This window comes from Pararge aegeria, chromosome 1, assembly GCF_905163445.1.
Source record: "Pararge aegeria chromosome 1, ilParAegt1.1, whole genome shotgun sequence".
Lineage (NCBI taxonomy): Eukaryota > Metazoa > Arthropoda > Insecta > Lepidoptera > Nymphalidae > Pararge > Pararge aegeria.
The window spans coordinates 10,753,690-10,769,551 of NC_053180.1; the positions used below are offsets into that span (position 1 = coordinate 10,753,690).

The 15,862-nt window shown below is 34.8% G+C and overlaps 1 protein-coding gene across 2 annotated transcripts; it reads left to right on the top strand.

The window, feature by feature from the left end:
• The first annotated feature begins 986 nt into the window (after positions 1-986).
• On the top strand, positions 987-13,635 carry LOC120626714 (classical arabinogalactan protein 7). Of its 2 annotated transcripts, none has more exons than XM_039894355.1 (5): positions 987-1,340; positions 6,763-6,895; positions 7,438-7,503; positions 10,950-11,192; positions 13,395-13,635. In XM_039894355.1, exons 1-5 carry the CDS (start codon positions 1,287-1,289, stop codon positions 13,463-13,465), a joined length of 567 nt encoding a protein of 188 aa, XP_039750289.1. In that variant the 5' UTR covers positions 987-1,286; the 3' UTR covers positions 13,466-13,635. The 2 variants fall into 2 exon arrangements, with proteins under 2 accessions (XP_039750289.1, XP_039750298.1); XM_039894364.1 differs by lacking the exon at positions 987-1,340 and adding an exon at positions 4,475-4,571.
• Positions 13,636-15,862: the final 2,227 nt, after the last annotated feature.

Here is a 15,862-nt window from a genome sequence, read left to right on the forward strand (position 1 = left end):
TACGAAGTTTCCCGCCGAAAAAAAAAAAAAAAAAACAAAAAAAAAAAAAAAACGTACAGAGTCTTATGGTTCCATAACTAGTTACGTCGCGATGACAAATGTCAAAACGGGCCTATTATATTTTTACGACTATAGTAATATTGACGTTTAAATGACATTTAGAGTCAGTGTGGTCACAGATCCGAAAATAAATTGTATCAAGGCTGAGAACCCAAGAAAACCTATTTGTTTTTCTTTATTCCTATAGGGAGAAGGCTATATCTTAGAGAAGGTTATAATCTTATTAAGGTATCTTTTAAAAAATTGGCACTTAAAAGCTTTTATTCAGAGAAAAATACACAGACCTTTGCCACAAGGGCTCTACAACACCTAAAACAGGACAATAAATCAAATCAAATTTACACAGTTTGAATTGCCCATTCTTGTTTCCAGTGCCAGTGTTCTTTATTACGGGAATGCGTGGAGGTATCAAGTTGAAAAGATATATAGTAAATAGTTGATAGGTACTCAAAATTTATATGGTACTTTCCGTTGACCTAAAGCTATAAAAGGGAAGTAATATCGTATTTTACTACATTTACAGGCAAAAATCTGAAGACTATATCACATTGAAATCATAAAAAAACGTGTGGCATACTTTTTACAAAGGCAGGTGGCAGTAGGTATGCAGTATATTTCATTTTATCAAATGGTCACTGAACTCACTGATGGTTGGCTAAACACTGTCCAATTTTTCGTGGTTCTTACGAAGCCCCGAAAATTAGCATATTAGACTAAAATGTCACATATCTATTTCTACTAGGTCTATGTTAATAGTTTTGTAAGAAAATAATTTAATGCTCCACTTTAATCGGAAGCTACTTATTTAAAACAAGTGTAGAACCGAGAGCCAGAAACGCAGATGATTAAAAAAAAAAAAAGTGACAATCTCAAATACCTAACAAGTGACAGCTGATTATAAGTTGTTCGTACTTCGTATGGGTTGTTCGATGTGCAGAGATTTCTCAAATCTCAAGTTAATATTTTTAAAATACGTCACAGGTCCTCTTGAAGTGTAGTTCAATATAATTTATTGATCTCTTTAATTGATTTTGTGTAATTTATGGAAAACATTATTAAAGTATATGAATTATTAACTTTATAATATACGGATTTTAGATGTGCCCTAACGCTGTGGTAAATCCCCTGTGGCTGTGACTCATAAATATTTATTCTGACCTGAGTCTTGACTATTTCTTGGTTGTGAAATTAAAACCTGATGATAATAATGTGTTTACTTGCATAATATGTTTGGACGTACACAGTACGACGAAGACGATTATTTCGACGGTTTCTTAGAGGTGAGTTCTTCGGGTAGTTTTTCTTTACATTATAGGATCCTGGCACAAGGAACACAGATAGCTGGAGGCTCCAATGCTAAATCCCATTTTTTTACTTCTTTACTACAAAATAAACCAGTGATGTATTGTTTAGAAGCATCACCATCATCATTCTCAGCCACTGTCCCACTGATGGCAACAGGCCACATTCGTTTCAGAGAAGGGTTAAGAGTAGGCCCACCATCCTTTATTTCTTAAATAAAAGTATTGTAATACTTAAAATGTGCTTTATTACAGTGATAACACAAACAGACCAATAAATAGATAAATAATAGATAATAAACATCACCATCTAGCCCTAAACTAGGCGTAGCTTGTTTAATAATATGACTAATGAATATTTTTAAGAATAATTTACATAAATACTTATAATAATATTGAGACTCATTCAGATATTCTCATTCATCAAGCAAAAAAAATCCAGTTGTGGTGATCGAACCCACAGCCTTGGACTCAGAAAGCATGAGTGTTGGCTGCTGCCCAATGCACCAATTGGCCCTCAAAGTATATATGTATAATAAAATATTACCACTGTTGTCCATTTAAAAATAAGTAATCTCTAAGCAACACTTGTTGCTAAGTATATCTTGAAACAAAACAACAGCCAACAGTTGTATACAAATCACTAAGCTATGCTAAATTGACAAGTCTCAATATAGTGGTCTTAACACACAATTAACATATGAAAGGAATTGGCCTTTTTATATTTGTGTATAACAGAATTGCCATTGAACTGTATGATTATAAGTTTTGACTTTTATATCTGATATCAAAACAGTTGTGCAGTTTTACATTTATAACTTAAGTATTGCTATGCTAGTCCATCTCCCAGGGGGTAACAAAAGTTCTTCTTGGGAAAAAGAAGGTACTGATGACACAAATAAAAGCTTCAATTTTAAATGAAATGAAATGTGTTAATGTACTAAAAATGAGGTTCTCATATTATGTGGTGAAATAGTATGATGGTGAAATTGCAAAATCATAAGTTTTTAAAAGAGTGGTCATTGCGTTGAAACTGTTTAATAAATAGCTATAATAAAGGTACACTCTGAAAAAGTTACAGTAAACATAGAACCCATTGATATGTATGTTCTAAAAATATGTTGCCAATTATGGTTTCAAAGACACAAATTGTTGTGTATGTATGTAATAAATAAAAGTTTCTCAAAACCATGCTGCATGGTTCACATTATAAGCTTTGTTCTATAATCTCACAGTCTATAATAAAATTTGAGATTATAGAACAACGCAAATAAGTAATTAATTATGAATATAAAAATAATCAACAAGCAAACAAAGTTAGTAAAGTCATCAACTTCCGCTGCTGTAGTTATAATTTTGTATCTAACAGTGTATGTAGAGTGCTTGTGTAGTAAACCAGGCCTTTATGTGCTTTGACTGAAATAATATAGAACTACTGTGATAGGCAAACAAATAAACCAGTTTATAAAATTGTTTCCAACACATATTATGATAAAATGGGTATACTATACTTATATAGTTACCATTATACCACTGTACAGGCAATGCATGATGTCACCACTGTGATATAGAGAAGCACTTTTATAAAAATCATAAATAAGATCTTAGAAATGCAGAATTAATACAGGTTGTTTTTGGCTTCCACCATCAAAAAGTTGTTATCCTTTTCCTTAGGTCCCTTCCTAAACTATAACTTAATTTATGTTCTAACTAACAGTTTACAGCGACTTTGTCAATGCACAATTTCTGATAAATTTACTTTGTTAGCTCTGCCCATATTGGCTGAAAACCTTTAGAGCTCTTATATTATTTTAAATATCATGTCTTCCAGAAAAAAAAAGAAATAAAAGATTCATAGATGCTACTGTTGAGATTAGTGCTTTGAAACTCATTTGGATCTGGCAAGGTTTTTCTTGTTTTCAAATACCTTTATTTACACTTAAGAAATTGATATCCTGCATACTTTACATGGACCTGGCATAATACAAGCTGCACTATAAGTTTGTTTTCTTTTATGTAGTATGTTTTCTTTATTTTGTAAGTAACAACTCAATTTATACAATCAAACTAGTAAATATGCCTACAAAGTTATATTTGTCCCGTGAGTCATTATATCTTAATGTATTAAAATTTTAAGCATCTTCAGTCATTATTATTTCATATTTATTGTTTTGTCTTTTGATGGATTATTTGCAGGGGCAAATAATGTATTGATAGTGTTGAATTTTGACAGATATATGAAACAGTTGTTTAAATTCATGCCATATGTAGTAAAACTTAGCAACTGCAAACAGTATCTTTTGCCTGATTTTGTAGCTAAACACATCAAAGCCACACCCGGGTGGAGAATTTTTCAGACTTAAATATTGATAAACAACTAACACACCTTAGTCATGGAGATATCTTTGCATCGTTCGAGTCCATGTAGGACTGAGGTGCATCGATAATGCAGTCATATTTATATCAGAATACCCATCAACTCAATGTCATGAAGATTTTATAGTTATCAAAAGTTTAATTATTTACCTACTTTATAAATTTACTGTAACAATATAGCATTATCAGAAATTGCACATTTATTGGTTGGTTAGAAAATAAATTTTAGTGGCTTTCATTTATTGTATAAAACGGCAATGTGCATATTTAAAATTATATATTTCTATTGGATGCTGTATCACATTAGAATCATTATCATTATCAACCCATTAGCAGTGCACTACAGGGAACGGGTCTCCTCTCAGATTGTACGTAGCCCACCCCTCTTGTATTACTTACTAGTCAACACATGCTTTTGTGAATTGCAAAAAGGACTAATCTCAGGCACCATTAAAGTAAATGATATTTAATTGTAATGAAAGTCCATATTTCTTTAAAGTGAAAAGTGTGTGCCAGGGATCATGTCAAATCATCATCACTGTGAGAAACGAAAGTGAGGGTGAAGTCCTAACCACTATTATCAGATGTGTTGTAGAATGACTCATTTATTTTGAGATAAGGTTAATAATATTATGTGTTCTCAGAATACGCAAATAATAATATTAATTTAAGTGCCTATTGCCAACCCTAGCGTTCTCAATGTTATCTCAACTAATATTAATTCCACAGTCGTAAGTCTCGTAGTCACTAGTCACTAGTCAGTACTCAGTATATTGGTTCACTTCCATTAGTGCAGTGTACTCCTAATGTAAACAATTCTTGACCTTGAAACAGGTAATTCAAGTGATTACGATAGTGTGACAGTATTTTATTGTGAACCTATTAGGAGTTCAGTCATGTGTTTCATTTAATATTTGAGCCTTGATTTCTTGTTACTGTACATAAATAAATATAACGAATGTATTTGTAATTGGCTCTTACCACATTTATGTACAATAAAGGCCAAAAAAAGTGCTTGCTTGGGTTTGGACAAATCCTGGTGTGCTTACTGTATATCTAGATTAAATGATCAATCCACATAGTGCGTTTTTAAAGGCGAGCGCATAATTAATAACACAAATCTCTAAATTGGCAGCCTTTAAAGTTCTTGCCTAGGATAAGGATTCTGTTTATTTAAATAAACAAGATGAGACTATAAGTTCAGTAATTTTAGTACCTACAACATAACTAACACCATTATGTTCTTACATAAATATTTGACTGCTCCTTGACGCAAAATTTGACCCCTTCGGGTTTCTGGGTGTTTTTTAAATTACAGTTTGATAATCCTCCCGCCTATCGGGTATAACTATCATAATATTGTGATAAAGATAATCGTAAACACATACTTACATTTTTCTCTATTTATTTATATAGGACTAGCGTACCCAGCCCGCTTCGCCGGGCTAGATTTTGCTTTATTTTATTTAAACAATAAACTTACATCATTAAATTTTTAATTTAAGTCTCATAATCTATTAAATCATTTATTTCTCTCCGTATTCATTCTCTTCTATTCTCTTCTCTAGATAATAATCTTCACCCCCATGTACACCCAACAATAAAATATCATCATAGTAAATAAAAGCTGTATTTGACAGTTTGACAGTTCAAAAATAGGAGTGCTCCGATCGTCACCAAACTTTACAGGATTACTCGCCTGGTCAATCCGGAGATTCCCTGAAAGTTTCATTGAAATTAGTCCAGCCGTTTCGGAGCCTATACGGAACATAGCCACACACTTTCTCTTTTATATACGAGTATATAGATTGACACTGTGCCAGCGTGGTGGCCAACGGCCTTAACACCTTCTTATCGTAGGAGACCCGTGCCCTGTAGTGGGCCGGTAATGGGTTGTATAGGAAAGCTTTAGTTAGAGATTAATGATGACATATTATGATCAAATATGCTTGAGGTTTTAATAACAAGTGCCACTGTGTAAATACAAGAGGCAATAGTTAGTGGGTAAGACTTCGGCCTCCCTGTCGGAGGGACCGAGTTCGATGTCCGGGACGGATCTCTCACTCTTTGAGTTACGTGCGTTTTAAGCAATTTTATACGTATTTAAGATACGTTTATACGTATCTTAAATACGTATAAAATTGTATTTATACCACTTTATACTTAAGAACCCATAGCAGATCAAGGGCTCTTCTAAAGAATTTACTACGGGCCCCCCGCTTACTTATATAGTGTAATGTGAGTTACATTAATATTTTGTTGTTACCCGACATTTTTTTTTATAGTAATAATTGACGGACCAAGCAGATGGTCCACCTTAAGAAAGCCATCGCCTATTAACAGATTACAGAGCAACAGTTCGCGGGGCATGCAAGGAACACTTCCTGCAACGTGCCGCCCCGTGTCCATCACCTGAAGCGTAGTTGTTAAGCCTCATGGGCCTATAATTACGCCGGCCGCGGCACCCACGCCCTTAAGACCGGAACACAGCAAAGCAACAATGCTGCTTTAACATACAAATATTAAAAGAAACAAAGAATTAACAAAGAAATAAAGTTATGAAAGGGTCTATAAGCACCTTCTGATAAGTGTCGTGTAGCTTATTCAAAAATGTTGTCCTTGTCTTTTGACAAAGTTAGAGTGTCAAAAGTGCATTCCTTAAAATGATTTGTGCAAATTATTTAAATTTTATATGAACATACAATAGTTTACACTTACATACTCGGCGAGTGTGGTGGACTATGGCCGAAACCATTCTCTTTCTGAGAGGAAACCCGAGCCATGCAGGGTTAGCACAGACGCGAGGCACAAATTATATCCCCTGACAAGGGATATAATAAACCTGTCCACCTGCTAAAGCACGGGAATATGGAATAGGATAATTTTACCCCTTTTTTGGAATAGGAGAAGATAATTTTTTATTCTTTCTCCGGTGACATAATTGGCTCCTGTCCATGCTAGCCGTGCTGTAGTGGGCCGATAATGACATGAAAATAATAATGATGATTGTTGTTTGCTGTTCCAGAAAATAACAACAACTGGCAAAATGAGCTCCGAACCAGCGTTGTATATAACTGGTATCGGTGTGATGTCTATTTTGATGGTCGTTTGCTGCTATTTCTGCTGCTGCCGTCGTAATCGCGGACAAGTGTTATCGCGTAAGTATATTCTTTGTAAAGCAGAAGGCCAGGCTGCTTTATAACATCGCTTAAAGCAGTATTATTTTAATATTGTTAAAGTTTTTTTTACAGAATTTTAAGCCTTAAAAATAAGATTTCAAGGTATGTCAAATAAAATGTTTTGACGACCTCCAGTGTGTGTTTGAGATCGTACCGGGTCCGATCTCAGGCAATGTCTACTTGAAACTTATAATTACTGATTTTTTTCCTTCCTTAAAACCCAAGGGGTTCCTTAAGGTGTTTAAAAATAAAAATATTTTTGAAATAAATGGAGAAAGAAAATTACATTTTTCTTTCTCCATGCATGTCGTTATTAACTGTGAAAGAACTTACGGAAACTAAGCGAAACTAAATGTTAATTTAAAATTTTAATAGGCTCCCGCGGGCCACGGTACGCCGGTACCAACAGAAATTGTATTTGTATTGTTAAGTTGTTTAAAGGATTTTTCATTTTTTTCTCTTTCCCTTTTTCTCCTCAATCCTCTACCAATAACTTACCGGTTTCCATATTTGATTCACAGCGCCCCCGACGAACGTACAAGTGCAAGTGCCATATCCTCAGCAGCAGTACAATGCGCCTTATCAGAGTAAGTACTAAAGTGCCGATTAACTATACTATGAATATGGCAATAATTTCGCCAGGGCCTTAAATTTAAAGTGCCGATTATACTACAATCGATAAATAGGTCCTAACTCAGCTAGGGTCTTAGATAAAGTGTCGGTACACGATAAATAGGGCATTTACTCGGCTAAATTAGTAAACTTACCCTGACTAGGGAGATCGTCGGAGTTCCTGCCCTAAGTTCTGAATAGTGCGAATTAGTTAATACGAGTAAACTTTTTGTTTGCGCCGGGATTGGGTTTTTTCCACATACATTTTGAGCATTGTCATTTCCAGAGCAGTTCCCTTTCTCAACTAAACTTTTATGTGATATCAGTATCTCTGGAAATTATATGATTCGGTATGCCGAATAATGGTTTCTTTTTTTGTATATATATTAACATAACGTTCGCATCGGTTTATCACTTTTAAATATTATGCCAATCTGTTACGACACAGAACTCCTATCTACCTAATAGTAGGTACAAGTGTTAGCTACAATGCATCCTGGCCATTGTAGATAGTGTGCGATGAATTGCTAATGCCTTCACAATAGAATCGTTATTTATTTTTAAACTAAAGTTGAAATGGCTGATAAATCCTGAAAATTCAATCTAAGATCGAAAATGTTCTGATTGTTAATAATCACTATACATATTGTTCATGAAATAATAATACCATTATGTTTGACGTAATAACACAGTACAACAACGTTCTCAACAATTTAAACCGTTTTTTACTAATATAATGAATAATTTAGGTCCCATTACATAATAGGTAAGTATAATGCGGTCTGCAACGGTATTTCCTGTAATAAACGAGTATTACTATTATTAAACTGACAGATTAACTCTCTTAAGACTCTTTTCCTAATTTACTGAAAGAGGTTTTTTATGCAATTTGTCTTTTTAAAAATCTGGTTTTTATTTGCAAACATATCTAAGGTGTTATTTATTTAAAATAAAATTTTTTGACTATGTCCCTTTCGCTTTTGACCCTTTGTCCATGTTAATTTATATTATACAGTAAAATAGTCATATCATACAAAAATGTGTACATAAAACTTTTTGATTAAATACTCCTTCATCATCCAAATCGATTCGACGGCCGATTGGCGCAGTGGGCAGCGACCCTGCTTTCTAAGCCAAGGCCGTAGGTTCGATTCCCACAACTGGACAATGTTTGTGTGATGAACATGAATGTTTTATAGTGTCTGGGTGTATATCTATATATTATAAGTATATACGTATATTATTCATATAATTATTCATCAGTCATCTTAGTACCCATAACACAAACTACGCTTACTTTGGGGCTAGATGGCGATGTGTGTATTGTCGTAGTATAAATGTATGATCTATCTATGATTTATCTTAATTTGCTTTACTCCGCGAAAAGCAGGATAATCTGTATGGTGTAATTTATAATTTCTTCTATCTTTATACTGCACACCAAACTAATCTTCAGAAATTTACCCTGTACGCAAATTGCGCTCCGACACCGGAGCATCCTCAGGAGATGGTAACTTAACAGTTATTCATTGTAAAGTCATAATTAATTTTCATAATGTTATTTATATATTTATTTATATCCTTAGTATACTTACAGTTAGCCAAAGCGTATACTTAGGCATTTCTTACAGTGCAGTCTAATATCTTTATTTTTTTGGGGACTTTTAATATCCTCGAAGACATGCCAGCCCCAACTTAACCTAGACAGTGAGATCCTAAAGTTTAAACAAAATGCGAACCAAATATTACAACTAATTCTTAAATACTATTGTACGATTCAAGTCCATCGCGATCGCAGATGTTGGGCTACTCAAGGCAATTTGCGCAATACCTATGACGTTATAACTGAGGTTGTGTCGGCTCATAAGTAAAACCCTTCCACTTTTATTCCGATCACACTCCATCAACAAGCGTTGCACATCTTCTAGTCGTCCACACACAGCACAGTTCGGTGAATCAGTTCTTCGTCTATTAGTTGGTGCTGTGCAATCGGATTATTAAGCAGAGTGCACGGAATGTTCGAGCATAATGCGTACGCAATGACTCGAGTTATAGAAATGGTAATCTTCTTCATCAAACTCATTCTCATTATGCAGGAGGAAAACACAAAGTTAGTTTGGACCAGATTAACTTTTCTCATTAAACACACATGTTAAAGTTTATTTTTGAGCGAATGTATTGAAAAAATGTTTAAAGAACACACTTATTGGTTTACAAATTAATTACCTACTTATAATTAAATTAATTTTCGACATGAGCCAACATTAGATTCGTTTGCACGTCCCGGTTTTGTATAAGGAAAATGTATTTGAGTACAAATTATTAACATTTTAGTAATATGTTATAACGTCACAATTTTATCATCATGCATTAAATATTTAATATCGGACATGTTTCATTACTCATAGATAATAAGATATACAAGCTGTTTAGTTTTATCTATTATTATCTACTCTCGACGTTGTTACTACAGATTACTATAAAAAATGCAAAAATAACTAGGTATTTACTTTTATTATTTTTATTTTATTATTTCACTGGCATATAGAGGTTTCTACGTGGCATCTCGCTTGGCGTGCCGTCTTTATCATTAGGGCGGTAACTAGTCACAGCCGAAGCCCGTGTCCCACCAGACTAATAGCAGACGAACATTTATATGTTTTTAATAAACTACGAGGCAGGCAGGGAGTATGAATAAGAATATGATTTTTGAAGTTTTCACTTCACAAATATCACCTCCATCGCCGTGTTGGGAATGAACACTAAGTGAAATTCGCCTGATTCTAAGCCGGACCTTGGGCATTTCATTATCACCGGGTTCCATTTTCTTTAAATTGAAGTTTGGCGGTTAAAACCGAAAAGTATTGGATAGAAGCAGGCGTTACGTTGCGGAAATCCATGTTATATTATCAAAATTAAGCTTAATTTGCTATACTCCGCGAAAAGCAGGAGAATCTGTGGTGTAATTTATAATTTCTTCAATCCTTATACTCCACACCAAACAGATCTTCGGCAATATACCCTCTACGCACGTTTCGCTCCGAAACCGGAGCACAATGAATAATTGTTAACAATTATTCATTGTAAAGTCAACATCTGAGGATGCTCCGAAAAGCCTTCCTATTAAGTGTGGCTTTCTTTAGATCTGGGTAAATAATTCAGGTCCATCCCTTGATATCTTCCAACCATTTGCGTCTGACGTCCTGGAGATGTCCACTCAACAATTTTACCTTCTCGTATAAGTCTTGGGAAGGCAAACATGTCTCCTCTTTGTAGATGGCCAAAGAATGCTACTTTTCTGCGCATAACGATGGACATCAATTCACGGTTCTATTACTTTCTTGATGTGAAACTGTGCCACTAGAGCTTTTGAATTTGTAAAAATAATGCCAGTGTTGTAATACCTGTTTGTTTTTTATAGCGCAAGTGGTAACGACATACCCAGTGCACACAGGGGCACAAGTCGCATACCCGCACTCCACGGGGCAGCCCTACCTTGCGATGCCCACGGCCAGCCCGAACCCGGCTCCTGCGCCCTACTCCTCTGCGCCCTACCCCACTGCGGCGTACCCCACTGCGGCGTACCCTGGGGCGCCTTACCCCGGGGCAGGGTACCCAGGAGGAGCCTACCCGCCTTCAGCACCGAGCGCGCCTGAAGCTAATGGTAAGCACTTTATAAACGTATCGACATACAAGACGTAGTTTGCTGTCCGAGTTTGAATTTCGAATCGTAGTTGTGTCGGTCTGTAAATACCTGAACACATAAAATACATTACCTGGGTTCAGAGCTGTATGGAGCCAGGACATTTTCACACACACACAGTACACACATATGAATCACATACATACAACATGATTTAATGATGAGCATCTAATAAGCTCACCATGTAGGACAATATAATACTATGTTCATCATAGCGCACATATATCCACTAAACAAGAATAAAGACTAATATTTGATAATTAGGAAGATATAATATAATTATGAACTAAATGTTTTCTTACTTTTAGCTTGGCTCGATTGAAATGACACCCATGGTAGTATATTAAAACTTAAAGAAATTAAGGTCACTCAAATTTAGATACTTAACCCAAATTCCTAATATAAAACTAGAAATTTCCATTGATATTACGGTTTTCCGACAGTTTTCTTTGGAATTGCCCCGCCCGGCTGGAATACGCAAGGTCGATCGATATTACTTATAAAACCAATAACACCTGTTATCACAAACATTGCATGATCGCATGAACATTGTGCATGAACACAGTGTTAGTTCCACCAGTAACACTATTGGTAGACATTAATTAGTGACATCTGCATATTAGGCTGCTACATAGGTGAAAAAGTCTTTAATTGGGTTGAGTATACACTTATAACACATTTCCGAAGGTGATTCTAAACCTTTTTTTTGTTTACTTTTTGTGGCCGACGATGACGACATACACTCGGTGAGCGTTCTCAGAACATATTGGAAAGCGCAGAGATCCTATAAAATCGGTACTTCCCTCCCTAGGACGGCGCCTTTCATCTACGCTCTCATTTTCCGCGATACAGAAAAATATTATTACAATGTTGATGTTGGAAAATAGCTACTGAGTTTCTTGCCGGCTTCTTCTCGATAGAATCGGCCTTCCAAACTGGTGCTAGAATCAATTCAAACAGATAAACGTGACGTTTCAAAATTGCTTATAAAGTAGTTTAGTACTTTAAATATATGTTTTTTTTATTTTTTTTATTTTGATGATTCGTGGAACTTTCAGTTCATTTGGATTCGCTGTGAGACATGAAAGTAATGTTTGTGAATACGATTGTTAGTCATTTAGCTTGTCTTATTGATGCATGTTGCTTCATTTCACCATGATATTCGGATGTTTTTCCTCGTTACTAGAAGTAATTCATTTTAAAAGCTAATTCAACCGCTATAACTTTTGTACCCTTGTCGGTATTGTCTTACCCAATCAGTAAATGACCGATGAATAAATCCACTTAAAGCATTATTTGACGTCATTAACGGATCGTTAACTAGTGTTTTTACTAAAAGCATGGTTATTTTTATGCTTGACGAAAGAAAGAGAAAATTTTGAGGTTACCTGCATAGATTACAACCGTTTTTCGTATCAAATAAATTACGACGAAGACCCTGGCACTGTGGTGAGCGTTATGGTCTTATAAGTGGAGGTTCCGGGTTCAATTACCGGCGGGGGAAATTTTAATATTTATAATTTCTGAATTTTCTTTGGCCTAGTCTGGTGGGAGGCTTCGGCCGTCGCTAGTTACCATCCTACCGACAAAGTCGCGCCGCCAAGCGATTTAGCGTTCAGGTACAATGTCGCTTAGAAACTGATTAGGGGTATGGGTTTAATAAAAACTACTAGTCACCTAACAAGTCAGCACACTACCATCTTAGACTGCATCATCACTTACCACCGTGTGAGATAGCAGTGCTAGACTGCTAGGCAGTATATAAATATTTAGTGAATGCGTGCGTGCAGATAAAATTAGGAACATGTTATAGGTTAAATAATTTAAATTTTGCCATTTTATTTTGAAGTATGCTGCATTACTTATGCTTAACTTTAGTTTTCAGGATTACAAAATCATACTAATCTTTCTATCTTGGTTATTTACGATAGAATTGGTAGAGCAGCTAGAAAACCTGTAGTCATTATAGATTTTGAACCACACTCGCAAAACATACACAACAAATACGTGGCACCCAATATTAGTTTCCCCGCGAAACATTTTTAAAAATTTAGCACGCCCGAAATGGCAAGCTCTTCGGATCATTTAGTTGACCCTTAATTGTGTACATTCATATACTATATAAAGCAATCCACTTCAATAACATTCGTTTTAACATTACAGCGATGCCGCCCTCATACGATCAAGCAGTGTGTGCCAAACCGCCTCCGAACAACCCGTACGCCTCGCAGTAGAGATGCAATACAGCTAATGTGTATGTGATATAACCACACTTTTGTCCTAAAGTGCTATCTCTGTACTCTATTCGATCCTTCATTTATTGCTGCTTGCAAATTATAGAAATACAAGCAATTAAAATGTGGGATATTACTCCATATCTTCAATATATGTAAACTAATTTCGATGATTGTTTTTTTTTTGTATGAGAAAGTGTACTGTTTTTTTTATCCTATCTAAATATAGGAGGAACTCTCTACGATCGATATAAAATTACTCGTAATCCGCAAAATGATGTTCCTCGGGCAATAATGTTCTAGATGGTTCCATACAAAATCGATTACACAGTATCCGGTGCTTTAACTTATGGGTCTGTTAAATGTTTTTTAATAATGAATATAACTTAGCCCGGTTTGATGATAACCGCTGTCTACTGCACTCCAAGTACACACCGGAAACAGATTGTATGGGAACCATTTTTTAGTGTTTAAAAATGACATATAAATCACTTGAAAGATTAATAGAGGAAAAAGTTCACTTTTTTTTGTTTCTCAGCTCTAATGTGTAAATAGTATTCAAAGGGAATGATCCATTACATATGGACCAATTATTTCAAACTTATATGAAGCAAATTGTTCGATAGATGGAATATTAAGATACGCGGAAGAAAATCGCGGCGAATCAAAATGTTGCCATAATTAAACCATTATTTTGATTTCATGAGATTTTTTAAGATTCATCAAATATATTGCGTTAGTATCTTGTAGATTAGACACTGTTAAAAATAACTTTATGAATTTAAATAAATTCAAAATTTGAATTTATTTCAGTTTATAAACTAAAAACGTACTTAAAAAAAGTCTATATTTTAAGTTAATAACTAAAAAATATAATATAATCAATTGCCATTTCACTGTACCTTTTACTAAATAAAGTTAGTTTCCATAATATATTGTATGAAACGTGTTGAAAGTAGAACTCAATTTTATTAATAAGTTTATTATAGCATATGGCTAAAGCAAAGGCAAAACCAAGGTACGCGATGGCATGTAAATTTACGACCAATTACGAGATGCGGCGGATCGACCAAGTGTGTTCTGATGGTCGCATATATGAGGGAGATCCTAACATCACCGCGGACTTGGGTCTGAATACGTTGATGTGGTATTTAAAGGTAAATAATAAAATGGACGAATCCTACTCCAATGTGAGTTATGAAAAAAAAATCGTTAGGCAATGCTTTTATGAATATATAGACCCTGTAGTTTGTTTTTCATGTGTTTTGGAGAAGAATGTTTCCATTTTATATGCTGTCCTTTGCCCTTAACTTTGACGATACCATGAACTGCTGTCAGGATGCTCTTTGAGTTTCACCCTTCACTGAGCCAGCTAAGTAAAAATCAATGTTCCATAGCAGATATAAAATGTTGTTCCAACAAATTTTCGCTGTCGCTCAAAATGAACGATTTTATCTATTGTAGACGATTATAATACGAAAACATAATTAATGTAAATATGTACTGACTATCTTTATATGTACAATCGCGGGTTTGTACGTTTATTACCGGTGGATTTAATTGTTATGTTGAAGCAGGGTTTTATTAATTCTCTTATAAACACATTTGCTCGTAAATTAGCTCTTATTTCACTATTCTAAGTAGTACAAGTATACCTAGATTTCAGGCATTTTGTGCAAAAAAATATTACCACAATTAAACGTCTATGCGGTTAATTTGTATTGCACAACCCGTCTACAAAGACTGCTGTAATAATTTACATTTTAATTGAAAAAAAAATAGTATTACGTATGTGCATTGATATATAAATAAAATCATTCAACGTTCGGAGCTTTTAAAAATTCTTTCCTAATGCTCGGATTGAAACTCTGCGTCTCGACCTTAATTACTAAATGACCACATTTGTAAATTTAGTGTTTTTTTTTGTGCATTAAACAAAAAAAAGTACCTTCTTCGTTATTGAAGTAATGTGCTGGTTTACAAAAAAAACTTTTACGAACAAAATTTATTTTGTAAGTAGCTTGTAAGACTGATATACTTTATCCCATGAAATCCCATAACATGCATCTCTGGACAGCAATTTTTTTGTACGAAATTTGAAATTTTAAGTAGCCACAAATTGCATTCACTAAGACGCATTTTGTGTACAAAATGGTTGCCTGTGGCTCGACCAGTAATGCACGAAAAGCTTAAAACATTGTGAATACGTCTTTCAATTCGTAACTGCAGAAACCAGGGCTCGAAACCGGTTTCGTTTCGGATCGAGTATACTGTTTCGGGAACAAAATATAAAACCGCTCTTTACCCATTTTTTGGTAAGAGTACACGGGGTGATAGAAACATAGAACAAGAACGCGAAGCGCGCTCCTCTCCGCGCTCCTAGGTCGAAAATGAGCG

Excerpts from the sequence above, each read along its gene's own strand:
- LOC120626714 (XM_039894355.1), top strand. The coding sequence starts at position 1,287 with ATGTTTGGACGTACACAGTACGACGAAGACGATTATTTCGACGGTTTC. Across the intron at positions 6,896-7,437 it reads TCGCGGACAAGTGTTATCGC|CGCCCCCGACGAACGTACAA; the intron begins GTAAGTATATTC and ends TTTGATTCACAG. Across the intron at positions 7,504-10,949 it reads GTACAATGCGCCTTATCAGA|CGCAAGTGGTAACGACATAC; the intron begins GTAAGTACTAAA and ends TGTTTTTTATAG.